Source organism: Aspergillus caelatus, assembly GCF_009193585.1.
Source record: "Aspergillus caelatus strain CBS 763.97 unplaced genomic scaffold BDV27scaffold_80, whole genome shotgun sequence".
NCBI classification, from domain to species: domain Eukaryota; kingdom Fungi; phylum Ascomycota; class Eurotiomycetes; order Eurotiales; family Aspergillaceae; genus Aspergillus; species Aspergillus caelatus.
In genome coordinates this window covers 87812-114271 of record NW_022475343.1, presented here as the reverse complement: position 1 = coordinate 114271, position 26460 = coordinate 87812, and the positions used below count along the sequence as shown (strand labels likewise).

At 46.7% G+C, this 26460-nt stretch overlaps 6 protein-coding genes across 6 annotated transcripts; 2 read left to right on the top strand and 4 right to left on the bottom strand.

Annotated features, from left to right (window-relative positions):
• Positions 1–401: 401 nt before the first annotated feature.
• BDV27DRAFT_144936 (DNA-directed DNA polymerase alpha catalytic subunit POL1) lies at positions 402–7502 on the bottom strand (the record flags this gene model as incomplete). Its single annotated transcript, XM_032070333.1, has 15 exons — positions 402–523; positions 594–809; positions 875–983; positions 1066–1131; positions 1191–1341; positions 1403–1947; positions 2001–2083; positions 2150–2331; positions 2416–2477; positions 2708–2711; positions 2911–3878; positions 3933–4673; positions 4727–5284; positions 5337–7055; positions 7113–7502. The coding sequence occupies 15 exons, from the start codon at positions 7500–7502 to the stop codon at positions 402–404; spliced, it is 5916 nt and encodes a 1971-aa protein (XP_031927963.1).
• A 414-nt stretch (positions 7503–7916) lies between these two features.
• Positions 7917–10014, bottom strand: BDV27DRAFT_172074 (HET domain-containing protein; the record flags this gene model as incomplete). The annotated part of the gene is made up of 5 exons (XM_032075761.1): positions 7917–7970; positions 8004–8404; positions 8444–8953; positions 9062–9580; positions 9627–10014. The coding sequence occupies 5 exons, from the start codon at positions 10012–10014 to the stop codon at positions 7917–7919; spliced, it is 1872 nt and encodes a 623-aa protein (XP_031927962.1).
• Positions 10015–10646: 632 nt separating this feature from the next.
• On the bottom strand, positions 10647–11415 carry BDV27DRAFT_127808 (arginase family protein). The gene has a single exon (XM_032066852.1). It carries the CDS (start codon positions 11296–11298, stop codon positions 10684–10686), a length of 615 nt encoding a protein of 204 aa, XP_031927961.1. The 5' UTR covers positions 11299–11415; the 3' UTR covers positions 10647–10683.
• Positions 11416–12491: 1076 nt separating this feature from the next.
• On the top strand, positions 12492–13433 carry BDV27DRAFT_144932 (uncharacterized protein; the record flags this gene model as incomplete). The annotated part of the gene is made up of 3 exons (XM_032070332.1): positions 12492–12527; positions 12955–13217; positions 13274–13433. 3 exons carry the CDS (start codon positions 12492–12494, stop codon positions 13431–13433), a joined length of 459 nt encoding a protein of 152 aa, XP_031927960.1.
• A 422-nt stretch (positions 13434–13855) lies between these two features.
• On the bottom strand, positions 13856–15056 carry BDV27DRAFT_144931 (SGNH/GDSL hydrolase family protein; the record flags this gene model as incomplete). Its single annotated transcript, XM_032070331.1, has 4 exons — positions 13856–14486; positions 14550–14689; positions 14751–14883; positions 14956–15056. The coding sequence occupies 4 exons, from the start codon at positions 15054–15056 to the stop codon at positions 13856–13858; spliced, it is 1005 nt and encodes a 334-aa protein (XP_031927959.1).
• Positions 15057–23345: 8289 nt separating this feature from the next.
• On the top strand, positions 23346–26398 carry BDV27DRAFT_127788 (putative C2H2 transcription factor (Con7)). The gene is made up of 4 exons (XM_032066851.1): positions 23346–24399; positions 24610–24790; positions 25142–25489; positions 25677–26398. Exons 1-4 carry the CDS (start codon positions 23713–23715, stop codon positions 25703–25705), a joined length of 1245 nt encoding a protein of 414 aa, XP_031927958.1. The 5' UTR covers positions 23346–23712; the 3' UTR covers positions 25706–26398.
• The last annotated feature ends 62 nt before the right edge of the window (positions 26399–26460 follow it).

The window sequence follows — 26460 nt, the reverse complement described above, 5'->3', positions numbered from 1 at the left end:
TAAGGGAGATGGGGAGAAGAAAAAAAAAATAGTCGCGATGGGGCGGGAAGGAGAAGAAAAAGTCGAAGGCGAAAAAGAGGCGAAGGCGACGCTTTCCCGATTGGATTAGTGCAGGGGACTGGACCCAAGGAATGAGAATGGCAAAAGATGGGCAAAATGGAAAAACTTTGGCTGCACCATCCATTCACCGCTTGTCGTTCCCTCCACCGCCTCCCGTGACTGGTGGGTATACGCTGTTTGCACTGTTTGGATCTCGTGTCTTTTTCGCCATCCAGCACTAAACCTAGTTTAGGCTCCCATTGAAAGGTTCAACTTCTTTGTGTTGAATTGAATGGGTATTATCGGTCTACCCTGCTCCGTAACTATACACATCCTTCGTCTATCTTCTTCTTCTTCTTCTTCTATCGAGCACCCAACCCCATGTCCCAGAATCTGATCTCTAACTCCGTTGCCCGAATAAATATCTCAATCAGCTCTTCCATTCGGCTCGGAGAAACCTCGCGCATGTGTCTCTCAAGGAGTTCTACGGCAAAGTCAGCAATTCATAGCCATGGTGAGGACTTGGTGCTTTGAGGGCTCTCAGAGCCACTTACCAGATCCCAATCGAACTGCCTCTGAGTAGTCCTCCGCAACGTAGTTTTCAATCCACTTCCAGTAACGGTTGCCTTGCCTCTGAGTATCCTTGTCCGTATACAGTCTCTGGGCAATGGCTCCGTACCCGATTAAACAAGGCGCAAGAGCCATTTGCAATGCGAGCCAATCCTCAGATTGACCAATATCGAGGATATACCTACTGTATGCAGTACAAGCTATCATCCCAACGGCGACTTGTTAGCAACCTCATACAGGTCAGGGCGATGATTTGTTAACTTACCGATAGTCTCGGGCGTTCTTTCCATCTCTTGTTTTGATAGCCCGAAGGAGGCACAATAATCTAAGTGCAACGCTGTTTCGCGCTGGATGTGTAGGACGATCTGCGCCGACTATGGTGGTTCAAGCCAAGTTACCCCTCACGAACAGCTGAATCCCATGTACAGGAGCAGTAACAGGAACTAATTCACTTACTGCAGCAATGGATTCCATATTCTTAGCCTTGTAAGCCGCGAGCGCATTGCTTCTAGCGAACTGGACCTGAATATCACATTGTTAGACGAAGTCCATTGGACAAATGAAGGGTACATTGGTCCTACCAGGTACAGATAATCCTGCACTAGGTACTCCTTGAATCTCTCCACGGGAAGTGTGCCACTACCCATGCCCAAAACAAATTCGTGTTCAGTGAACTTCTGCCATACCGGGCGAATATCAGGGCGGTCTAGGGCATATTCTAAGAAACGACCACTTTGCGTGTCCGTTAGCACCCTCACTTCTTATGCTTTCTGGGAATAAGATAGCAACGTACGGTGCAAAAGGTAGCGTATACACTGAGTGGAAATGGTTGATTGGACCGCTTCCCTTCCCAATATCAAAGCTGGTCTTGATTCCTGCCTCGACGAACCGAACAGCACTATGCACTGCTCGCTTCAGATCTTTGCCCAAGGCAAGGTTAGCTGCAATCGAAGACGCAAGAGAGCATCCGGTGCCGTGGGTATTCTTAGATAGTAAAAAGTCTGTCTCAAAGAGTGTCACATCTTCTCCATCGTAAAGCACATCTATAACTGTGGTAGCCTCGTCTTGGTTGCGCGCCGTTTTATGATCTTTGGTGAGAGGCAGATGCCCGCCCTTGAGAAGAACAGCTTTGGGGCCTAGGGCCTTGACTTGCTTGATTAAATGAAGAACATCTGAGAGGCCTTCTGGCTCAGGTACGTCTAGACCGGCGTCCTTCAGTAGCAGCTTCGCTTCGGGAATATTGGGGGTAAGAACGGTCGTCAATGGCAGAAGCTTCGTCCGCAATTTTTCTACGGCCGCTTCAGGGAGTAGTTTAGAGCCACTAGTCGAGACCATCACCTGCTGTAATGTTAGATGCTAAGTGTATTTCAAACAATTTGGGTAAGGGCTACCGGATCCAACACCACCGACGGAACTTGGTGGGTCACCAGCGTTTCGGCGATAATATCAATTGTCTCTGCGGACGAAAGCATCCCTTGAATTTGTCAGACTAGAACTTACAATGAGATAAAATAGAAGATGAATATAAGAAAGTGATTACCAAGCTTCACGGCATCCGCTCCGATATCTTCAAGACCGGCATAGATTTGTTTCTTGACGAACTCAGCCGGGACAATGAAGATATCCTGTACACCCAGAGTGTTCTGGGCTGTCAGTCCAGTGGTCGCAGTTAGAGCATAGCATCCATGCGCAGCTAAAACCCGCTGGTCCGCTTCCAGGCCACTGAGTATGCATTAGTCTGGTTGCGCATCAAGGAGTGAAAATCGATCGCTCCAGTGCATGAGACCGGAATGAGTTAAAACATACGCGCCACCTGAGCTGTCCGAACCTGCGATAACCAAAACTCGTTTCACCGACATGACGGCAGACTAGAAGATTGCACGATGATATCACAAGAATATCCACCGTTGGAGATGGACAGAGGTGATATGTGCCTGAACTAGTCGTCCTTTTCTTAGTAATTGGTTCAACAGCCGGCGGAAGTGCGGCAAAGAAGTTATTTGGCGGGGTGTGGGGCATTTGATATCATTTATCCCAATTTACGATAAGATAGAGCGAGACTTCACGCACGATACCTTTCATAGATGAATCAAACTACGTGCCTATATTACTCGTGTGAAACGACAGACATTTCAGAACTTATCATTGATGTTTATAACCCTCATCCCATCATCCCAAACATAAAACAATTGCGCTATCCGCAGTGATAGAAACAACAAACCCGAACCATCCAAACATGCAGACTATATACAGATACCAGTCAATTAATATCCCGTGCGTGAAGTCTATGGTAGCATAAACCGGAACAGACTATCCATTTCAACCCATTGCCGCCCGCACTTCTTCAGGTACGCGTCCACCACGCTCTTAACCGTCTCAAACCGTGCGCGGTTAAACGAAGCAAGAGCAACGACACTGTCTTTCTTCTCCCCACTGGTTTCCTTCTCTGCGGCGACCCGCGCCTTATCCACATCCCAAAGTCCAGCAAAGTACAGCAACTGGTTGTAAAGCTGCTTCTCCGAGTATTCGTAGGACATCCGACCAAGACAGCCTTCAGCGTGGCCCCGGGGACCCAGGCACCTATGCCCATAAACACTCATCTGCCGCGTTCGATTACCGCATGCGGAGTCGTCGCAGACAAGCCAGCCCTCGTAGTACTTGGAGGTTTGGGCCCGAATCTGGCTTTCGAGCTGTGCAATAATCGTCAAAACAGTGAACTGTTTCTGGCAAGCGGCATTCGGACAGAAAAGACCATTGGCGTTGCACATGTGGGTTGATGCTGCAAGTCCTTCGAAGACAGATTTCTCTTTACAGAATCGACATGTCAACGTTAATCTTGCGGCACCCTCAAAGCGAACAGAATCCGGAATTTGCGACTCCAGTGGGAAGATGTCCGTGTTCTGCTGGTTACCACCGCTAGAAGTATTGATTTGATACTTGCGGACATCCAGACCCAGGCACTCGGCCAGTCGAACCGCATCGGTTCCAGGAATTGGAGCACAAAGACGCTCAATCGGCGGGAAAATCTGCTTCAAGAGGTAAAATTCAATATCAGGGTTGAGTCCTGAATCGGGTTTCATCACATCCTGAAGTGTGTACGAGCGCTTTGCTGGCGCAAGGGAGGATGTTTCGGTGTCTCCACTCGTCACAATGTACGAGATAACATCGTTTGGCCGGACTGACTTGCCGCGGGCAAGCTCCCGGAGGGCAACCTGAACAGGTGGCATCGTCTCCTTGTTAGGATATTCTTCCGGTCGTTTAGAGAGTTTCTGCGGGGAGTATTAGCGCCTTAATCACTTCAACATAACCAGGGCATGACGTACAGTGTAAATCACATATTTCTGGACGGGAACGGTGAATTCTCGCATCTTGCCTGCCAAGTCACGTAGATAGTCATGGACCCGATTGAGGACGACCTCTTGGTCTTCGCCGGAGAGAACCTCATTCAAGAGCCTCTGAGATACCTCCTTTGACAGGGCGCAGTATTCACGCCTCTTCATATCCAAGCCCTTGACTTCCAGCTTGTCTACATATTTGCCATCCATCTCCGTCATGTTTATAGCGGCGTACTTCTTTTTGGCATGCAATAGCAGCCGACGGAAGATATTGTCAATATCGATTTCCAAAAGCCGGTATCTTTCATTCACAGATTTCTTGAATTCCTCTCCGACCTTCAGCGCGTCGCTTAGCGTATCCATATTAGTGTTAATCATGACGGAGTCGGTATCACCGTAAATGACCCGCAACTGCTTCGATTCGGCCAGTTCCTTTGTGCTTCTTAAAATCTCACGACCTTTGAACGTGGTGAGCATGGCCAGGGGACGAGCATAGAAGCGACTCTGGGTGTAACCCAAGCATCCATACATAGAGTTAGCAGTCAGCTTGAAAGCCAATTGTTTTGTATCCCACAGCGCAAGCTGTTCAGGTGTTGCGCGTTTGTCTTTCATTAGCTTTTTCACCTCTCGTCGGCGGCCGACAAGTGTAGCAATAAGCCGTGGGAGGATTCCCTGTTCTTGATCCGAGGAGGGAACTTCAGGTACTTTCTCTTCATTCTCGTTTTCAGCCTATAGACCATGTCAGCATATACCAGCACAAGGATTTTAGGAAAGATCCTTACGGTTGCAGTCCGCTCCACGGTCGTGAAGCAGATGTTGTATTCCTGGATGATACTCGGGTACAAACTGTTAAAGTCCATCACAAGAATGAATCGATCGTAGAGTCCTTTCTCAGGTTCGAAAACAAGTCCACCTTTGTACTTGTCTTTCTTTTTCTTGTCCGTGGCATCATCGTCATCGCCATCCTGTAGTTTTTCTTCCGCTTTCTGTAGCTTGGCCGAGTACTTATCAGGGCATATATACTTATTCCGGTGGAACTCGTGGAGTAGAATGTACTCGTTACGCTCGGCTCGTGTACCACTAAGCGTACGTGCCCAAGAATTACCGGCAATATTGGTAAGCACTTTAGTTAGAGGCAGCATTTGAAGTCGTAGTACCAATGCGGCAACAAAGTAGGTATCAGCGTCGCAATGGTTCACGAAGTTCATTAGGCCATCTTTGGTGGTAGCCCAAGTTTTCAATGCTGCTTCGCTATCCAATTCCTGCCGTACATGGCCTGATCCAAGATAAAGGTTGCACATCTCCGTCAGACTCCACGATTGACATTTCATCATGAGGGACTATATCTTGTCAGTACAAGCACCAATACTACCCGAATGTTGAGGAACTCACCTTGCCCATGTCGTTGGCCACATCGCACATCAATCTTCCGGCAATGAGATGTCTCTCGGCGAAGAATCCTCCACCCCTGTTAAAATTCTTAGGCCAATCTCCACGCTTCAACCGCCCCAGTCGATGCCACCCAGGTGTCTTCTTTTCCTTCAATCGGCTAAGCAGGATGCTAAGGTCGACTTCTTGAAGCTGATGTCCCATCACAACATCAGGATCCATCTTCTCGAACAATGCCAAGAATTTACTGAGCAAAAATTGCTCGCTCCGCTCTAAAATATACGTGCCTCGTTGCTTCTTGGTCTCAGCTTCGAAATGCATGGGGTACGATGAGCCCACAGGTCGCATCACCGTGAAAGTCTTGCAAGGCAGCTTCTCGGGAGGTGTTGTGTCTGTAAGAGAAACATTTTCGTACACTCGAGCGCTTGCGATCAAAATCTCCTGTTTGTTTTCCTTTACGTTCAACTGTGTCCTGAAGGCAAGACTCATCAAAGTGAGAGGAGGTGCCTCTAAGTTCTCGGAGTCTGGAACTGGGGAAATAAGCGCTGGTTTAGAGACTTGGCATTCGAACTTGCACCATGACGCGTTGTTGACAGCAGAGAAGTCTACTCCTTCAAACCTGAGCCAACATGGTCCCATGATATTCTTCCAAAGAACGAACTGCTCGAACAAGGAGGTGTTGGTGCCGAAGACATGAGAGAAGGTCTCTCCCTTGGTCTCCATGGGCAAAGCGGGCTTATCATATGGGTATAGTAACTTCAAGTATTCGGTCTCCTTGGGAATGCCGGGCATCTCAAAAGCATACTTTCTTGTGCATGGCTTGATCTTGTGCATCCCAACCTTGAGTCTCGACATCATACCGTCAACTTCATTATAGACATCTTCCATATCCACTTCTTCGTCTGTGTCCCGGCCATGCTTATGTCTATACTCCCGTGGAAGGAAATAGAGCTTCCGCAGAATATTGTCGACCTTGACGAATGCGCTTGCGTAGTTTCCAGTCTGCTTATTTTTAACTTTTCCGAATAAGCAGAGGCTGCCATTGACTTCGGTGAAATCTATCCAGAACATGCGCAGGCTTCCGTCTTCCTCCACAACATCTTGCGCACGTAGTTTTCCGAACGTCCGCGTTTCCGATGCTGGGCTACTAAGGACATTCAATTTGTTCCTCACATCATTCCATGAAGCATTTGCAACTTCTGGCATGGCTTTGACTGGGGAAGAGTTCGCAGGGGTGGAATAGGCTTCTTTTTTGATCTTGGGTGGTGGCCGACTTCCGGTCATGTTGACGCTTGTCGTCTTAGCCTCGTGTTGCCCGGTGACCTCTGCGATTTCCATCAAATCATTGTCCTCTTCATCAAGATCCTCCATTTTTACCGCAATAGCCGATTTCCTTTCAATGGCCTTGCTGACGGGAGACGACGGCATGGGGTCGCTCATTGGGACGTCGTCATCGTCTGCCACCGGAAGAGGCCCGCCATCGTTGTCAAGGTCCAAGTCCGGCTTCTGGCCAATCGGTGACATCGGGTCGCTGTTCTCATCTTTCATCTCTTTTTTCTGCGGACGTGGTCTGTGGGACAAAGGGGGGGAAAGGACTCGAACTTTACGTCGAGTTTCCGACTTGATCACATTTTGTGTTGGGACATGATTTGAGACAACATTGGTATCAACTTCACCGAGGAGATCAGCCATGAATTCTTCATCTTCTGCAGTGGCGACCGGCTAAGCGAACATATTAGACATAATATTAATTTAAGAATACTGCAGTGTCGCACTCACTTTCGGCTTCGGGGCAGATGCGTTGCTCCCCTTGTTGAAATACTTGGATATGCCATTATTGATTTTCTCTTTTCTCTGCTTATCTTCCTCGCGTTTCCTTTTAGCAGCCTTGTTGTTGGCAGGTAATTCGCCATCGTCGCTCTCGCTTTCATAGTAGTCTGCCGTCCGTTCATTCCAGACCTCTCGACCGTCATCGGCATATCCTTCACCATTATCGTCAACAACGAAATCGTCCTCGTCAAGCCGGTTGCGGATAATCTTCTTGTAGCCTTCATCGTCGACCTCCTCGTAGATATCATCCTGTTCTTCAACCTCATACGTCGATATACGTTTCTTTCCTGAAGCGCGCAGAGCACGCAACTCCGCCAACTTAGCTCGGGCAGATGCCATGGCGCCGCAATAGAAGATCCCTAAGGATTGGCGTCCATTAAACACCTTTTTTCGTGAATTCAATTGATTTCAACAGAGGATACCGCGGTGTGAACTAGAGAAAGGGTTTAGTGGTTCAAAGGCGGGCGTCGCGGAGACAACGCGTGAGCGGAACGCGAGATGTACGCGCTCACCGCCCAATCGCCATTAAGTGGTTTTTCAATTACCGTTAGTGGTTAGTCAATCTTAATACCTACTTTTACCTCTGCGAGCTCAGGCACTATGGAGTGAGTACTCCGTACACTCATACGATGTATACTGATTATGTAGATATGTGTGATCCAGTAAGCTCTTTTATATTCTGATTTATCTAAAAAGCAATAAGTTTCAGAAAGACTATGTGCATTATGATTGATACACCCTCTCACCCTACAGCTATACTATCTCAAACGTAGCAGGTTCGACATCTACAAACAAAGGACACGGCCTCTTCCCCCCAAAGTTATCATACCAAACACTAACGCCGATCCTTTCAAAAGCATCCTCCTTATATGTAGATCTCTCTACAACAAGAAACCTTGTCTCCGGGCCCATCATAGATTGACCGTATCCATATTCCACAAGGATGTACAATCTGAAGCAGTAATATTGATTGTCCCCATTTGCGACAAGGCCCGGCGAGTCTAGAGAGATCGGTGAGATCTGCGCGCCTGTGGACTGTACATATGCAAATTTTCTCTCGCTCTCATTCACAAGGTTTACGGGGACAAAGGCACCTTCTAGCACAAGAGAACCCCCAATAACAGCACTAGTCGGATCTTCTGGCACCTCTCTTTGGCAGTCAATCACCTTTATCTGATATATATCGATGGCTTTGGGCTCATATTTCCAGAACTGAAAGGCTTCGGTACATGAGTAGGTGACTGGTTTTCCCACAGAGGCCTATGACCAGCTTGGGATACGATAATTGGTCTCGTTATCATCTTCAAGACCAGTAGATGGAGGCACGTCATGTGTATCGACTGGCTTGACTTCCCATGTCAGATCGAAATGGAGTTCGCCGTTCCATAAGCCAGCCACATACTCGTCAGGCGATCCGTCTATCTCGGGTAGCCGATTTTGGACCATTTTGGCTAATGCCGAAATGGCCCGCAGTGTATCATACCTTTTGCTGAGCGAGCGATGGGAATAGTCGATTACAAGGTCCCTCCATCTGTGATATGGTATCATGGGTGGCGAGCAATGCTTGGGGATGAATCCGTTCATTCTACCGACCGGAGGCTCAGCCTCTGGAGGGTGGGTTTTGAGTGTCGTTCCAAGCTTGCCATAGTCTTTACTGGTATTCCTTGGGATCTGTGGCTCGACCACATGTCCACACTCGCAGATCTGGCGGCATAGAGATTCCCAGATCATTTCCTTGCCGTCGTAACAAAGCCGACGGTTGGGCAAAAGTGATTCTTGCAGACACCAGCCTCGCTTGTCCAGGGAGGATCGCCCAGTATTGGATCGGGCCTTGAATTCACCCGGTCGCATCAACAGCTCTGTAGATGTATCTCCTGGTCAATCTGGTAGAGTAGGACAAAATAATCTCTGCCAGCTAGGATGGCCGAACTGTTGTTTCCCTAGGAACCTCAAGTTATACGAATTTGGCTCCATGGCCGCAATTGTTAAATGGGAATTGCGGTACACGTCATGCATGGTCGACGCATCATGCAACCAGGCAACCTTATCATCCTGAACGATACACAGAGAGTCAACCCAGAGATTTGGGATCTTGAGAGCACGACAAACGGTGATGGCATCTTGGATGGCCGCCGGCAGTTGTGCTAGCTCGAGTCTCTGATGGTGGGATTGAATGTTATCAGTTGTCGTCTTCTTTATCTGATCAATATCGATCCCCCAGCAGTAGCTGAGACAGGCATAAATTACCGGTGTCCTAGGCTCATACAAGAAAGATTCCCGGGATCCATCCCACGAGCCCACGTTCACTAGGCGTCGAGGCATAAATTCTGTGTCGGGGGGTTTGCAAGCCTGATCATGCTGCATGCAATGTGGGAGCCATTGTCTGGCGCGATTAAAAGCAGCCAATGAGCCTGAGTCTTTTGTTAACCTCCAGAGACTTGGAAAGATTCCACCCCGCAAAACCCGGGGAACGAGAATCGGGGGATTCATAGACTGCACTAGTAGACAGATGTAGAAGATGGAAGGAGAAAGTATGCTGTAATTCCAATTCGGGGGAGGAATCCCTTGGTTCGTTCGGCGGCAAAAGACCCAGAGTCATCGTGGGCACGACCACTGGCAGTTTCCAATCGTTTTTTGCTCTTTCTCGCCGCAGGTTCACTAATCCATGCTCATTGTTTTCTCTTACCCAGCCTGGTTTAATAACTTCTATGGCCTGTAGTAGTATACTGCAATCGGCACATGTCGGTGCATTCTCAGCAAAGGTCGATATGGGACTGTGGAAAGGCTCAGTGTAACCAATATCCGGTTGCATTGGAAAGTGCGGACACACTGAATCTGACGAGGAAGACATTCTTTATTTTGAGGGAAGATGAATGATCAAGCTCATTTAGCTCAACTTGGCTGCCAGAGTATTATATTGCATCCCCAGCCTTTCTACAGGCTAACGCTCGTTTGGAAACCCCCCGCACTTGACAGGTCACAATGTCAGGACATGGAGAAAGTAAGGCTGTCTTTGACGATCAATAGGAAATCAATATACCTGTGACTTTCAGAATGCAATATGGACTACTCTGACCGCAATGGAAAGTCATGACATGATATGCGTTTGAGAACTAGCTTTGGAAGGACACACATCCAAGTATCCCTTTAATGTTCAGGAACGCGCCCCACCGTTTCTAACAGAAGTTGAGATGTTCTACGTGTACAGGGGACAGCTATGACTGCATTTGTGACAATCTGGCCCAGCCGCAACTGATATAGAGGTTAGTTAATTTTACCATAAACTCTTTATTATATGACAATTACGGAGTAGATCTTCGTTCATATGCAAGAGACTTATATTCTGTCTAGCTAGCATCGAACTTAGCATTTCTAAGCAGGACAATTATCTGGTAGTCATGATGCTAAGAGCTCTTTTAGACTCCATAAAGTCGATAAAGCTTTCAAGTCTTACTTTGACCCAACATATCTCCTCTATTAAACGTTTTTGAAGACACTTATCCTATACATAAAATCCTTTTCAACCCCTGATCAGAACCCTCTTTTCTAGCAATGCCCCCACAAAAGCCCTAATCGCGCGGATTCCAATGCGGGCAATCTTATCCCCATCCCCAGCATCCGGATCAAACGAACACACCGTCAAAGACCTGGGCTCAGACAACCTCGGTACAAGATCCATACAAGTCACCAAGTCCTCCTCCGTCAAACCTCCAGGCGATGGATAGTCGTTAACTTTCCCATAAGACTCATCCAAAACATCTAGATCCAGATGCACGAGAGCAGACCCATACAACCTCTCCTCCAACTGCGTCTTCAACTCACCCGCAAAATCAACCTTCCTCGACGTCTCACCCCAGACAGCCTTCATACCGGCATCAATAACCCGCTGCCGCTGCACCTCAGACTGGTCCCGCAATCCACAGTAAAGAAACCGACCATCGTAATTAAACGGTTTGTAATTCGGCACGGTGCCCATTAACGTCTTCCACGATTCACCACGTAGCATTGACAGGCCCATGGCATCAAAGTACCCGTTTTCATTGACATCTGGCGAGTCCAGGTCATCATGGGCATCGAAGTAAATGAAAGATAGATCTTGAATCTTGAGGCCACAAGCCACGGCCGCGCTGGACATGCAATTTCCCGCCAGAACTAAGGGAAAGGTGTTGTTGTCCACGGCTTGCGTGACGGCGGCTGAAGTCCGGCGGAGGATCTCAAAGCTTCGTCCGATCTCGCCTTCGAAGTTGTCCACGCTGGGGATCTCATGGATACGGATTTGAAGGCCCTGTTCTTCAAGGGCAGGAATTAGGCCGAGGGATTGGATGCGGTGGGGGCCGTTGCCTACGCGGTGATCGCGAAGGCCGACATGGTAAGGAGAGATAATTAGGGTTATGGTATTGGTTGGCATTTCTCCCTCGGGGTGTATTCTGCTTGCTTAGTTACTCTCTCTAACTATCGTCAGATTAGTGGTTTTATATGGTTTTATGGTTGTATCCGGCGTCTCCAATGACGTTGGGATGTTCTCCAATGGGGATATTTTTAAGCTTACTCCAACTCTGGGTGTCTCAATAACAGGAAATTTTCTGATTTCTCACTCGTCTTAATTCACTGGGTACTACGGTAAAAGGAAAAGAAAAGAAATCCTATTTGAATACTTGACTGAGGCACTTAAGAAATCCAGTGATGTGCGTTGGGGAAGGCTAAGGTGGGGCTGGAGATATTCTCCAAAGGCATCTATTTCCCCAAGGGCTTTCCCCAAAGACACTTCAGGATACTCAAATCCCTAGGGATAACCAAAGCCAAGGCTGAATATCTGCAAGAAATATGTCTTCAGTTATGTATTAGATTCACTGGAATATATTAAGTTTCTATCGAGATACTGGATCATTAACGTGGGTTCCGATAATGTAGGGTTCATCGGCCTAAGGTGCATGGGAAAGCCTAGGTATGGCCGAGCAGTTAGCCAACAAGCTCCCCAGAAATACTCAGCTAAGATGTGTATGATATTTGGAAGACTCTGTCCCTGATATCTAGGTGGCAAGGTTTTCTGGGAGGGAGATAGTTGGTGACTCAACAAAGAATATTGCAGAAAAATCTGTAAGTCGTTCAATCTATATAAAATCAATATTACCGGAATACAAATGACTTACGCATCAACAGGGAATCGTATTTTCAAGGGTCTCCGAAGGCGTGCATGCCCGGACTGTCTTTTTAGGCTTAACGGCCGGTGTGTGGTCTTGAAGACCGTGTTCTCTCAGATGTGTTTGTAGCCGGGAGGGCGTGTTCGGTGCCCGGAGAGGCCGGTTTGAAGACGTATGGAATCCCTTAATGGCCCTTAACTGCATGGATCTAGACTCACGAGTAGTATCTCGCTATTTTGGCGGACAAATCCGGTCTAAAAGGCTTGAGAGAGCTGGTGATGAAAGCGGCCAATATAATAATGAAAACACCTGACATAGAAAAAACACTAGGGCTCCATACACAGGCTTTTATACAAAGACAAATCTCTATGCGATCATTTTCTTTCTCTATAGCGACTAACATAGCTAGGTGACTGTAGGGGAGGTGTCACAAAAAGAAACAAACTCCTTTCATCTCATCATACTCAATGCATCGACAGATGGCTTTGACTGAAATTGCGCTATACTAATCTAATCGACTTGACCAAATCCATAGTCGGCATTCTCAAATGGCAGACTATAAATCAGAGGAGCTCATCCCAACTCTTGAACCCGATACATAGCTTGAACGATATCTCTCTCAGCGGAAAAAAAAATTGTATTCACTGGAGTCATGCTCAAAACCCTCATCTGAGGAGGCATGGCAAAACAGGCTCCTCTCCAGCATTCATATATGCGATGAGTATCTTAGTGCCTTACTTAAATTGTCGGCAATATCGCGAGATGAAAGGGGATACATCAAAGTCATGGTCACGATACGGTGCTTTGTACCTCAAAAGTTTGAAGACCGCCACGTCAGTGACGAGCTCGCTCAGGATATCTTCAATCTGGCAATTGAAACTAGAGTAAAAGAAAAGCTACGAAGCATTGAATCGTGAGTCTCTTATCAAAAACTCAGAAGACATTAGAACTAACGGTCTTTTCTCACAGCATCCATGGTTACGGCTGGAATGTCGATTCTTCACCTACAGACGACCGGCATCTGGTGGCTTACTGGTATGGAGAGGCGGAACCCGAACTACCTGAGACAATCCGATACAGCTCTTTTGTTGAACTTCGAAAACTACACTATGACCCCCTTCACTGGTAAATCTCTATTCTATCGAACATCCTAAACATGTCAGCCACAATCAAAACGAAGCATTGGATTCGGGTATATATAAGCTAATGACCGCTATAGAAGGGCAGCACGACTAACAGCATGCCTGAATTTCAGGCAAAATAAGCGTTTTCTTATGCGACAGCAGTGTCAAGGACTCTTATTAACAAACAATAAACATATTATGTCATATCAACTTCAAATGTTTCTGTATAAACAACTCTCTTAGGGTGTTTATTTGTTAATTTTCCTTCATAGAGCCACATAGTCGTCGTTAGGATACATATAGATAGACTCTTTTTTCCATATCATTCCCTTACCTCTCTCCTGTTTTCCTACCATTTTCTCCCTGCTTTCACTTGGTTTCTCTCTTACCTTTATCTCAATCCCATCTCGTTCTTTTCATTTCCCCTTTATTTCAATGTGTGTTCCAGAGCTTTGGCGAGTAACTTGTGCACATGGCTAGTCAAGTGCCCAGAATTAAACCAAAAATATGTGTCTAGGGGCGTTGGGCAGCCATAAGCTCGATAGTTCCATCCTATATCTGGCTGATCGTAGCCAGGGCAGAAGCTAGTCGTGTTCGTAATCCCATGCCGTGCTGGCTGGTCCATCATATCGTTTAGAATCGAATGAGCATCGAAAAGCTGCACATTGGTATCAGAGTACTGTTTGTCGAAGCTTCCTGCATGTTGTGCTAGTGCCTCGTTGAACCACGCAACCTGGGTCGCATTGGGACTTGGACTGGCCGTCTTCTGGTTGCTTGGTGTTCTGTCTAAAGGTGGAAGGTTCATAAAAAGGTACGAGCGATATCCTAAGGAATAAAGAACTCGGACAGAAACGAAAAGGGTATCCATAAGCTCATTGTAGAACGTGGGGAAATGGACGGCATATTTAGCGCTGTCATTGATATCGTTGATGCCGATCCAAATGGCAACCAGCGCCTTTGAAGGCTCCACTACGTCCTTGAGAACAGGGTGACCGTATGCTCTGTATTGTGCGACCTGGTTGACAAGTGAAACGGTGAAGTTATGGTGCAAAGGGGTGCTAGCAGCGCTGAATGTTAGCCAGTGTCGCGAGCAATGGAAGTAATAGCAAACATTCGCGTACTGTTCCACGGAGATATCTGCCCCGGCGAAAGCAAAATCCCACAGCTGTCTGGTACAGCTTAACGGGGAAGTTAGCCTTTCTTCTAAGCCACAACCTGTTAGGTACTCAACCCAGTTCGGGCCGCCTTCTGCAGTCGCGGTCTGCCAGTGATGGGTATCAGCACTCTGTGGTAATGAATGAGCAAGAATGCTGTCTGCGAACCTGATTCTGCACAATCCTGTTGGTCAGCAAAGTCTGAGCATCGTATTCGAGATTCAGTTGATCCCCTATGAAACTATAGTTCTGATGCCCTTCTGTTCCCTGGACGTATGTATATGAGTCACCGAAGGCGAGCCTGGGAGCCTGGTAGTCAGTTGAGTGCCTTCCTTTTATATGCATAGGATAAGCTCAAGACACGGACAAGTACTGAATAGAATCCCAGTCAAATCCTTGCGATGGCAATCCCGAAGGAAGGGCTACGGATAAAGAAGCACTGGCGGTAAGCAGAAGATGTGATGTGAAGCGCATTATGAGACGCTGGCTCTAATTATGCCAGGCAAAGAATGATAGAATAAACGTTATTCGGTTTGTAGATGTGTCGAGTATCAAAATATATAGGGTTCGTCGACATTGCTGCTGGCTCTTGAAGTCGTATTCTTATATATATATTTCTCCGCATGTGCTTGTATACCGGAGAATTCCAGCGCCATTTCGCGTTTGACGGAAGTTATTTTTCCGTCTCTATGAGTTTCTTCGATCAACACACGTACGATCCAACTGATCTTTTGTTGTATATCCTGGAAGTTGAAAGTGTTACTTTGTGATCGGTCACGGGTCAATTGAGCCGAACAGTTGTTCGAGCCAGCGATTGCCCATTCTATCGGATCTTAGAGGTAGAGAATGGTGCACAACGCTATTTTCTCCGAGGATTAGCCAAACGATCGAGCTAAAGCTCCACGACGCTTCGGAACAGCCACCCGCGGTTCCGTATAATGTCATCCACATTTCCGTATAAAGCACCAAGAGCACTTGCCGATCTCTTAGCGATAGAGCAAAAGAGCTCTGATCAGCCTTCTGGGGATTGGAGGCTCAACTGTGGGGGGTTAGTACATAGTGGATGTACTGTACGGAGTGGTTTACTGAACTCCGTAGTGTAGTCGAGATCATCAATATGCTTTCGTAGCGGCTGGTTTTGTGGAGAAGAAGATATCGCGCTTCCGCGCGACATCCTCCGAGTAGAAAGGTAAACATCGGAGAAGGACACCGGAAAAGGGGTCAAGAAGCGTTGCGATGAGGTCCATCAGGAAATTATTCTAGATTTGGCAGGAGCCATTTGCCGACTCGCTGTGAATCATTGGAACCTTCCCCATATCGCGCGGCCTTTTTTTCCATCCGACCATAAAAATCTCTCATGTCACTGCCTGAGTCAGTCTCATACATGTCCATCATGAATATGGCGCGATATCTGTTCTTTACCCACTCAGGAAGGTGCCGTAAGCTGTCGGGCGGAACGAGACAGGCCGTTGGTACTATTTGGTGGGTCAATCAATCAAGCTGTTGTGTTTACATTGAGCTATGCTCTAACGACCGATAGATTCATGCACGTTAGATAGGTTTTTTCGGAATTATGGGATATCAAAACACCAATAAAATGACGTGAGGGGAAGGGTGCCAATGATAGCTGCAATTGTAAAGCATTTCAATTGAAACCCCCTATTATTATCTTATCATCGTCTGAACATGTTCATGTCTATCACCGGTCTTGAACAGGCTGGTAATTGCTGAATGGATGGTATGTAAGTCATCGGTAATTACAGCAGCGCAATTACCGTAGTGCGATATCAAGTTACAAGCGCCGAGGCATATGCAGATTTAGGGATACGGTTCCATTCCAAAGATGGCTAGTGCTGTCCCAAAGTCAATTGGCAGTGGCCCGAATAGTTAGGGGGGCCGGTTTACACTTACCTCCTTCGGTTAGTACCCAACCTAGAAAAATTAGTTCAATGCGCGGAAGTCGGGAATTCCGCTTGTTAGAATCGCGAGGCGATGGTAATTGGCCCTCCCTTTAGGACTAACGTAATAAGAAATGACACCAACCAACACCGCCAGTGGAAGCCTCACGTACCTGGACACCTTAGGTGTCCGGGCAGCTTGAGTTAACGCTTAGAGCTGCCGTAGAATATGCATGGAACATGTAACATCTCGACAGTCAACGCCGGAATGCTGTGAGCCTAAGATGATGATTTGCTTCTGCAGTACAGTTCCTGCGGTTCATTCAAACATTGGACGATATTGTCTAAGTCAAGTGCAAGGTCCGGGTCTCTTGAAGCTCCACCGCACTTGTTTTCTTTTGGTTCGCCGTGGGGGGTCGGTGCTTGGTCCGAGAATTAACCATCATGATATTTCTTGGCGGGTCCTTTTCTTCGAGGTCTGGCACTCCCGAATGATTTTCCTTTCGGGGGGGTGTTCAGTGCTGACAAATTCTTAGCATATCAGAATTACATATATCTTTTAGGTATGCGTTTGCGAGCCATATATGACTGGGGAATGTTCTGCTTGTTCCTGATCAATATTATTATTAGTGATTAGAATGAGATGCAATGATGTGCTCTCTGCCCGCATAGGTACAGTACAATACTTGGTAGTATTCTGCGTAGAGGCCTCTCAGCGCGCTTATCTTGACTGTTTTATGGAGCAATACTTGGGCGGGTGAGACAAACTTTCCGGTATCCCACTTGTGGGCCAATAATTCGGCGATATCCTAACTCTGGACGAATCTTGATCCCCAATAACCCTCTCGGTAAGAAGATGGAACACGGAGGACTCCGCTTTGACTAAATTGATTCCGAGAAACCTACCTAGTTGAACCTCAAAGGGAGAAATAATAGTCATTGCTGTGTTTTTATTTTATTTTATTTTTCTTTCCCCTTACTTTAAAACTCTTGTTGCAATGTACGCATTTCGATTTTCTGTAACTGCTGGTGGGAGTGGATTGAGTGCAACCCTCGGAATAGCATTTACCGAGGACTAACTGCAGTGCGAGTTGGCAGAACAGTACGGAGTATGGATATTCTGTACTCTGTACCTACACAAGTACTTTTAGCGCGTAGCATATAACGTCCAACAATGCTATCTCCGATTTAGTAGCCTACTTAGGTGTCAATCTCGTTCCAGTTTTAATCAATTTGTCGACACCCTCACTGGTTCCCATACATCGTCAAATTTTTGACTTTTGAGTTAGGAGCGGGAGTCAAAGGCCGTCTTTTCTTAAAATAATTACAATAATAACCATAACCATGGTCCCATTCTAAACCATAGACTCCACAGAACTAAAGTCGGAGGTGTGAACCGCAAAAGCGGTGTTGGTGGTCTTTCCGTGTACCTAACAATATCTGACTGGCACGCGGTCCTCCGTACAATACACATTCCTCGGTAAAATGTTGGAACAATTTCGCAGTTAATATACGGCTTAGGCATAATATACGGCAGTTCCATTCAACCTATGATGGCAAGCCAACCATTTTTTTTTCTCGTACGCTGTGCGAGAATGGGGATTATTTGATTCTATCGTCCAATAGAATTTTTGTTTACCGCCCCCGCCTTATTGGATAATGTCAGCTGCCAGTTATTAAATTTGGATTGTAGTGTTGCAGTCGGAAAAAGGGGGCAAAAAAGATTGAATGAATAATAAAAAAAAGCGCGAAATAATGGAGTACATGGTATTATCCAGTTTTTATTATATCACCTTCACCAATTACGTGATAGAAATGAATATCATGCTTTACTGACTGCCTAAGTAGCAGTACTACAGAGTGGACTGTACCTAAGGAATTCCTTATGACAGCCATTTAGTATGTATATCTGATTAAAATACTAGACATTAGAAATTGGTCTACAAAGAGCGAGGTAGACGCTACAGAACCAAATACAGCTCCCTTGGCCCACGTGGGGAAAGCACCAAAATAGCCTGGACATGGACGTGATACCACCATAGCCTATCTGCTTGTACTAATACAGTACTACTAACTAAGGCATTGACAATCTGTTGTCAGCATTGCTGTAGGTGCAGTTACGGCGTACAGTAGCCATATTGCGGACAATAAAAAAGTTTAGAAAGGAAACTAAGAAATTTCGATGGCAGGGGCATCGACTGCAACTGTCAACCATCAACCAAAAACGCACATCCTACATCATACGCAACTTAGCCCCTTTCATGTGCATATAATGTCCCAAAAAAAAAAAAAAAAAAAAAAGAGGTTACCATGAGGGGCGGACGAGCTCTGCTGTGTTGTCAAGGTGGGCCACCCTGGCTGTAAACAATACAAGTAAATTACAAGCGCGATTATCCCAGGGCCATTATCTCATTCTACATGGTAGGTCAGATAGCCGATGTTCTGTTGCTGATTCCGTGATCTTAGGGCTTTTCTTTGTCAGCTGTCACTGATTTGCTTTTCACTACTCCGTACTCCGGAGTCGATACCAGAAATGCCATTGTTCATTGGCTTCCCCAGAGCATGGCAGATGGATAAGGATTAGCTACCTTTGGACTAAAATGAAGCCAGCGTACGGAGTAAAAAGGGGGTGTTTTTACCCGGATCGACAGGCGTCCATCAACCTATGGTTATCGGCCAGCATCCGAAACACCTTACGGCTTATTGAGGGACAGTCGAATGGTACTGGTAGTATAATAAGTATTACCCCATACATCTGGGGAATCAAAAGGAGCTCCTATCTGTAATTCGATCAAAATAGTAAAATTAAGAACCGAGTGCCTTGTGGGCAACAGTCTTTAGCCGGCCCCAAAGTGTAGTAAATTATAATGTCCGATAACGCTTCGGAAAACAGAGCATACCCTACTCCGTCTGCGAAAAGTGCCTCGCCATTTATTTTGAGATATCCCGCGCGTGTATGGACTCTATGGACGTTCTAAAGGGGAGTACTGGCCTGTATCCCATATTGATATCAGCTATTAATCTACCACATCTATTGACTTCCAGGACCCACCGTGGTGCTCATATCGCATGATTGGAATTATCTGCCTCTACCGTGGGACGCATTGAGTAATAATCACGTCGAAAATAATAAACATAATTTTGGTCATATTGTATTTATGTATTTATTTTTCGTTTATAAAATCAAATCGAATAATAGTAATAACAAGAATAGGAGATGATTTAATATCCAGATAATCGCAACCTTGGTCTCGACAGGAGTTATCAAGCTTTAGCACCAACCAGGAGACAACCAGGAGACAACCAGGAGACAACCAGGAGACTCTTGACTTCTTGTCCTTCACCGGCAGTGGATGATGTCTGGGTTCCGCCTGCGCGGGGTACGGCCCAGTTAAGACGCCAATCAACATGTGTCCGTCTGGCCTGCCCAGGAGGAGAACCTTTCCCAGACTGGAGCCTTGCATTTCTCGCGTTCCTATTTTCTCCTACCTTGCGCATGGCTTCCCTATCGAGGACAACTTCCCGAAACTTTTTTTTTATTTGTTCTCTAATGGATTTTGTTTTCCACGGTGGCTGCTGTTCTGAAGATAGGCTTGTTTTGATAAGTAATCCAGTTGAAGGTGACATCGGATCACCGGTGTTATTTCGCTCTTATGCGTTTTTGAGTAGGTAAGGTAGCATCTACGGTTGTACGTCCTACGGACGTTGGAGTAGTACTATCTTCTTTTTCTCATGCATAATGGAGAAGCGCGATATCTTGCTAGGGCAATTGACCCCCGAGCTCGTTTCTTTGCTGGTAACCTATCGGAATCTTGTAATATCTCTGGGTTGATAGATATCAAGTATCCAATCTGAGTTCTGGTCCTGTTTTTCTTTCCTTTTTCCATTACTTCCTTCTACTGTCTAATTACCCAATTGATATATCTGTAACTTAATATGTAAAGAACAGTTCTCAACTTGAGGTTGTTGGCAAGAGAGATAAATGATATACTTTGGAGGTAATTATTACGTACCATGATACTGAATACGTTGCAAAAGTACGTCCTCGTTACCGGAATGGCGTAATAGTTATGACCATTACCGTTCAACGCCCTCTCACCTGACTTCAACATTGCATACACTGAGGTCATAATCGACCTATCAATTCCCTCTGTGTCGCCTTCATGAAAGAGACGTTTGTATCGTACCCAATACTGAGGTCGATGACCTCGATCATCATGCCTAATATGACCATCAATCTCTATCGACGTGAAATACATATTCAATTAGCGCAGCTGGAAATTGAAACCTAATGTCCGATGGTCTGAATTCTCCCATGACCTCGATTGGGCTTCTTACCCTCGTGTTCTCCACCGACGCGTTCCTGACTTGCGCAGTGAAAGGTACTAGCCCGCAGTAGTTGCGTACCGGGTTACACAGCCAATACATACGATATATTACAGGATTGCATTGGCAGGAGGAAGAGGACAATAAGAGATAAAGAGATCAGATGCAACAGAAGATGGCGAGTTGTTGTGACCTTGGAACACTGGGAAATGCACTTTCCAGGGCAAATATAGGATGGCCAGTGATCGTGAAGGTCAAGACTTGACCCCACTAGCAATTGTAGTTTTCATTGGCACATGTACCATCATACTTCGGTTGGGAGTTTTTTGTTCCCCCTCTTCTCTGGGCAGAGAGGCCTGTAAATATACTGGTAAGAGTAGCACAACCTGGGGGTTGGATGAGGTAGTATGAGTGGTGACAGGCTTGCAAGTGACATTACAGTATCTTTCCTCTTGATTTCCCACCAGTCATTGTTGTGTTTTTTTATTTATTATATTTTTTTAATTTATATTATGCTTACCCATCCTTACCCCCATCCACTCATAAACAACAACTCTCGTCTAACCGAAGTGCCTTCAGCAGGCAAAGAAAGCTATCACCGGCATCAACCGCCCTGTCAATATCCTATTTGAATCTGTCCCGAACGCTATTGGTTATTCTATTCGAGATTTAATCTAAACGCCATTACCATCCCTAATTTTCCCCTAAAGCTTTTTCTGGGATTTTCCTCCGTGGACCCTGCACGCGCTAGGTGGTTGTTTCCCCCGGCCTGCGCTACACCCTCTTTTACACTAGTCTGGCGCTATCGGGGCCTCCTAATCCCAGACCGTTCAAGCCGTTCCTCGGGCACGCCATTCCTAGCCCCATCTTTCATTTGTGTTCACTAAGGCCTTGATACCTCCCCCTACCCACGCTTCCCGAACGTTGGCCAGCGATCTTGGTTTAGTACCCACGGGCGCATACGCTAGGTTCACCAGGTCCTCCTTACGACCAAACTCGACAAGCACCGTCCGTCCCGAATTGCGGGTAGACTATCCAAGCTCTAAAAAATCACCCCTTACTATATCGAGTGATTCTTTACTACTTCTGATATAAAGCTTTGTTACACCTTAACACCACCACACGGCTAGAAGAGCAGGGGAAGATATTCCCAAGGGGACGGGAGGGAAAATACACATAACAAAGGATTCAAAGAAAAAGAGAGAGAAAAAAAAAAGGGGGGGGAGGTGTGTCCAAGAAAAAAATATAAAAAAATTAATTTCGCCACCCTATCGCGGAGTGTTCCGCCTTCAGGAGAGATAGAAAAGAGGAGGGAGAAGGGGAGGGAAAAAAAGAATTACCACAGACAAGGAAAGCTTAACCGGGTCACGAAAAAGCACAATACAGGTGAACAACTGAGGGGAAGGGGGCCAAAAAGAAAAAATAATTCCTAATACTAATTGAAAAAAAAAGTCTCTGGGGCCTGATATTTCATTGTGAAAAAGTGGGTCGAGGTACTGGCAACGGACCCGTCACCACAAAGCGCGACAGCAATACTCTTTCCCAAGGGTAAGAGGGGGAGAAAAGAAAGGGAAAGGAAAAAGAGAAACAGAGAGAGAAAGAGATTGAGTGAGAAAGAGGGTGAGGAAGAACAAAATAATTAATCTTCCGGGTTCCCTTCAGTAACAATACCAAAACCGCCCCCCCTTCTTACGATATTACCATTCGTTACCTTTCTCATCCTTTTGTTACTTTATTTTATTTTTATTTTTATTATCTTTTATTTTTGTTTTCTTGTCCTTCAATTACCTTCTACTCATTTCTCCAGAGGGGAAAGGGGAAAGAAATTAAAAAAAAAAAAATTGTTGGCAAGGAAAAAAAAAAAAAAAAAAAAGAGAACCAAAGAAAAATTACGGGCCCACGCGCCGCTCCACCGCACTCTCGGATCCCACGAGGTGCTCTAACTTGCGATTTTTCCTCCTGCCGAAAAGCCTCTTTTTTGCTTGTCCGTCCGAAAAACCTTTTAGGTCGCCTCATCTGCTCAAGTCTCTCTTTTTTTTCCCGGGTCGAGTTGAACCATTTTTCCTCCGTCTCGATTTTAGGGTGATTGTACTACTGTGTGGCCACTCGTGGATCGAGACATCGCTCTTCGCGCTATCACCCGTTTAAGCAGTGGATTCTGGGACCTAAATTATTTTATTTTATTATATTACCCATTTCTACTAGTTGGTGCTAGGCTATCGACGCTACTTTTTGGCTCTTGGCCTGGCTGCTTTCTAAACCCTCTACCCCCAAGCTTGCCCGAGCGCTCGACAGGACCGTCTCTTTCTTTCCCGCTGGTTCCTCGTGCTGTCGTGTCGACCGCCACCCTGCAAGGCATTCTCCGTCACCCTAAGAGGCGACTAAGACGATTAAGCATCGCGATCCAACATCTCCGTCTGGAAGAGTCACTACACCCTCATCCTTTTCCCTTTTGACTCCTAATACCCAATCCAGGTGTTTTTCTGAATTGTGGTGTTCTCAGTGTGACTATTTTCACTTTAGTCTCACGCGTCTATCCTTTTTGTTTTTTTTTTTTTTACCTGAATTGTTCTTTTCCCCTCTTTTCCACCCAACAAACCAACATTTGCGAAGAGCAGGTCAAGTGATCATTGCTCACACGACGGAATCTCAATTCACTAAATAGTACGTGACAACAAGGAAGGATCTCTAGAAGTATTCACGCTACGGGGATCGTGTTCAGAGATCTGAACCATACTTTCTCCCCTTGCCTCATACTTGGCCCATATCGGCGCATCTTACCCCAAGTTTATCACGTTCACAAAGCTCATTGTGTTATTCGACGCGTCTACAGACAGGCACGCGAGTTTTTAGCTTGGAGAATTTTGTCAGGGATATTTATCCGGTAACGGCGCAAAGTATATTATATGGACAACAGACCGGCTTCGGAGTACGCGCAGTCAGGTTCGCACTTTCCATATCCACCGTCTGTCGCGCCCCATTCTGAACTTCCAGCTGCAGACCAGGCATCTGCTGCTGCTACTGCTCAATACACGCCTCAGCCTGAGGTGCGCCCCAATCCTCAATACACACCGCAACCCGAGGTTCGCCCCGCCGCCAATATTTCCTCCTCCAACACGCCGCAGTCAGACTACGGTCTGAATCAGCCGCCACCAGCCGCGCGCTCTCCAGCTTATCCTGATTACCTCGCCCGCCCGCCCCAGTACCATCACGCGCCGAACACACAGGCCGGTGGTGCGGCAGGTATGGCTCAAGCAACAAGTCCGTCTATGCATACCCTTCATGATGGGCTGCAAAATGACCATCGCAATCACACGAACGTAAAGTCTGACGCGGACGTTCCTATAGATCCCTCAATCGCGGCCTCTAGCCCCACCTATCCTCCTCCCTACTCGCCTTATCAGCCACAGGGTCATGACATGGCCCAGTATCAAGGTCACCCTCCTCCGCCGCCTCCACAGATGTATGCGCGTCCAGATTGGTCGCATGGGTATGGTCAACATCAGCACGGTCTGCCTGGACCTTATACCACTCCTGCCACAACGGTTGGTCCCGCCTCCCCTGCTGCGACCGCAGGGCCGCGCCCTGGCCAGGTATGTTTTTGATGATTTTGGCGTCTGTTTCCAAAGGCTGCGCATTCGCGTTGATTATTGTCTTGGACGCCTCCGGAAGTGGGGGCCGCTGCCAGCCTGCCTCTTCTGGGGTTAAGGATGGTTAGCGGCGCGCTTTTTTCATCTTTAACTTTCTCCTTTATTTTCGGGGTTATACTGTCAATGGTCATAGGCTCATCTGGAAATTTTTAGGTCTACTCATTCGTTCCGATCCCCGGTGCGCAACAGCATAAGCGACCACGTCGTCGGTATGAGGAAATTGAGCGTATGTACAAGTGTGGATGGAATGGCTGTGAAAAGGCATATGGCACACTGAACCACTTGAACGCGCACGTTACCATGCAGTCTCATGGAGCCAAGCGAACTCCTGAAGGTATGTCCCTTTTTATTTTCATTTCATTTTATTTTATTTTTTTTTGGTGGGGGGAGAGGGTTTTCTGGGGGACATTACTGGGATTCCTTTTCCAGGATTTCCCTGTGTTTTGAGAGGGGTCGCGGATATCTCATTTAGGCTAGTGCGGGTGCCACGCGCTAGTCGAGTTACACCGCTTTAGCGCGGCGGGATCGTAGTAGCGTGAGGAGCCGGTGTGGAGGTTAACCTAAAACCGAAGCTGTCCTCCATGCCAGTGACGTCGCTTAAAGCTGCTCCCATGTCCTTATTTTTTCCTTACGGGGACTTTACTACAACACATGGTGGGGAAATAGGGCTAACTAGGCTTCCTAGAATTCAAGGAAATTCGTAAAGAGTGGAAGGCTCGCAAGAAGGAGGAAGAGGCTCAGCGCAAGGCTGCCGAGGAACGCGAGCGTGCTGCTGCTGCTCAGGCTGCGCAAGCCAACCAAGTTGATGCTCCTGGCCCTGGCGATCCGGCGCAGGCCGGTCAACCTCCCGCCTACCCGGGCAGTGTCCGTCCTCAACTGCCCCCGATCGGGTATCAGCCCGCTGACGGCCAGGTGCCTGGTCAGTACGGAGCTCCTGGCGGTGGCATGGTTTATCAGGGCAACGGACAGATGGCCTATCCTCCAAACTACCCTCACTCGCCTTATGGCCAGAGCGGTCAAGTATACCAGCAACGTAAGTAGTCAGTCCTTTGTGTTTGCATTATTGGTTAGGACCGGGCCACGAGGAATCAAAAGAAAAAAGAGAAGATGTTTCGACATGACCAAACACATCATGAGAAAGAGATAAAGGAAAGTTCGGGAGGAGAGGTCCTCTGGTCTATCGTTGTACGGGTTGTAGCTGATCGAGGATGGCTTTGCAGAAAACCAATCGACCAGCTACCCGCAATAGATATCCAACTTCCCTCTCTTCTCTCAGCTTGAATATTCTAATACCAAATTCTCCTAATCGTGTATCGCCACCCCCGGATCTAATTCTTTAAAGTCTTGCGCACATGATACCATTTCCTGGCCTTGATTGCTCCAGTCAAAAGAGTGGCCATGCGACTTACGCTTCTGTCCCAGTTATGTTTTTTTGAATTAGATCGCTTGACAAAAGGGAGAGAATCTCCTTTATCGGGGAATCCCACCTTTGTTTTTCCCTCGCGAATACCGGCTATAGGATTGTGATTTGAGATGTCTGGCGGCGGGGCAATCTGCATTAGCTGATGTTCTTTCCCTTTCGCTTGTTCGATTCCGTTTGTTCTTCATGCGCTTTATTCCCTGTGGATTATGCAGATCATGTTTCTATTAAATTCACCTTTCTTCTGTATGTGAATTATTTGTTATGGCCCTTGCTTTCGTCTTCGACTGTCCTCCCTGCTTCGGCCAAATTTATGTTACCCTGGGTTTTGGTCCCCTAAACTGTGCATTATTTTCTATGGTCCATGGCCTTTGTTCATCTATTTGTCTGGTCATGGACTGGTGGCTACAGTCTTCCACGCAACTCGGAACTTTCTCCTCTTTTGCATTTCTTATGAACTTCTGAATACCTACGATACATGTCAATAATTGTGGACATATTTGCACGGAAAGTGCGCCTTCAGATTCACTATTTCCTGCTCTTCCAAAGACCGTAAATATCTTAGTTAAATCAGTACTTCAGTT

What these genes read in the sequence shown, in the direction of transcription:
- BDV27DRAFT_127808 (XM_032066852.1), bottom strand. Translation starts at nt 11,298, where the DNA reads ATGTCCAGCGCGGCCGTGGCTTGTGGCCTCAAGATTCAAGATCTATCT.
- BDV27DRAFT_127788 (XM_032066851.1), top strand. Translation starts at nt 23,713, where the DNA reads ATGGACAACAGACCGGCTTCGGAGTACGCGCAGTCAGGTTCGCACTTT. An exon ending in CAGGGCCGCGCCCTGGCCAG is followed by an intron (nt 24,400 to 24,609) that starts GTATGTTTTTGA and finishes GGAAATTTTTAG; the next exon opens with GTCTACTCATTCGTTCCGAT. An exon ending in AGCCAAGCGAACTCCTGAAG is followed by an intron (nt 24,791 to 25,141) that starts GTATGTCCCTTT and finishes TAGGCTTCCTAG; the next exon opens with AATTCAAGGAAATTCGTAAA.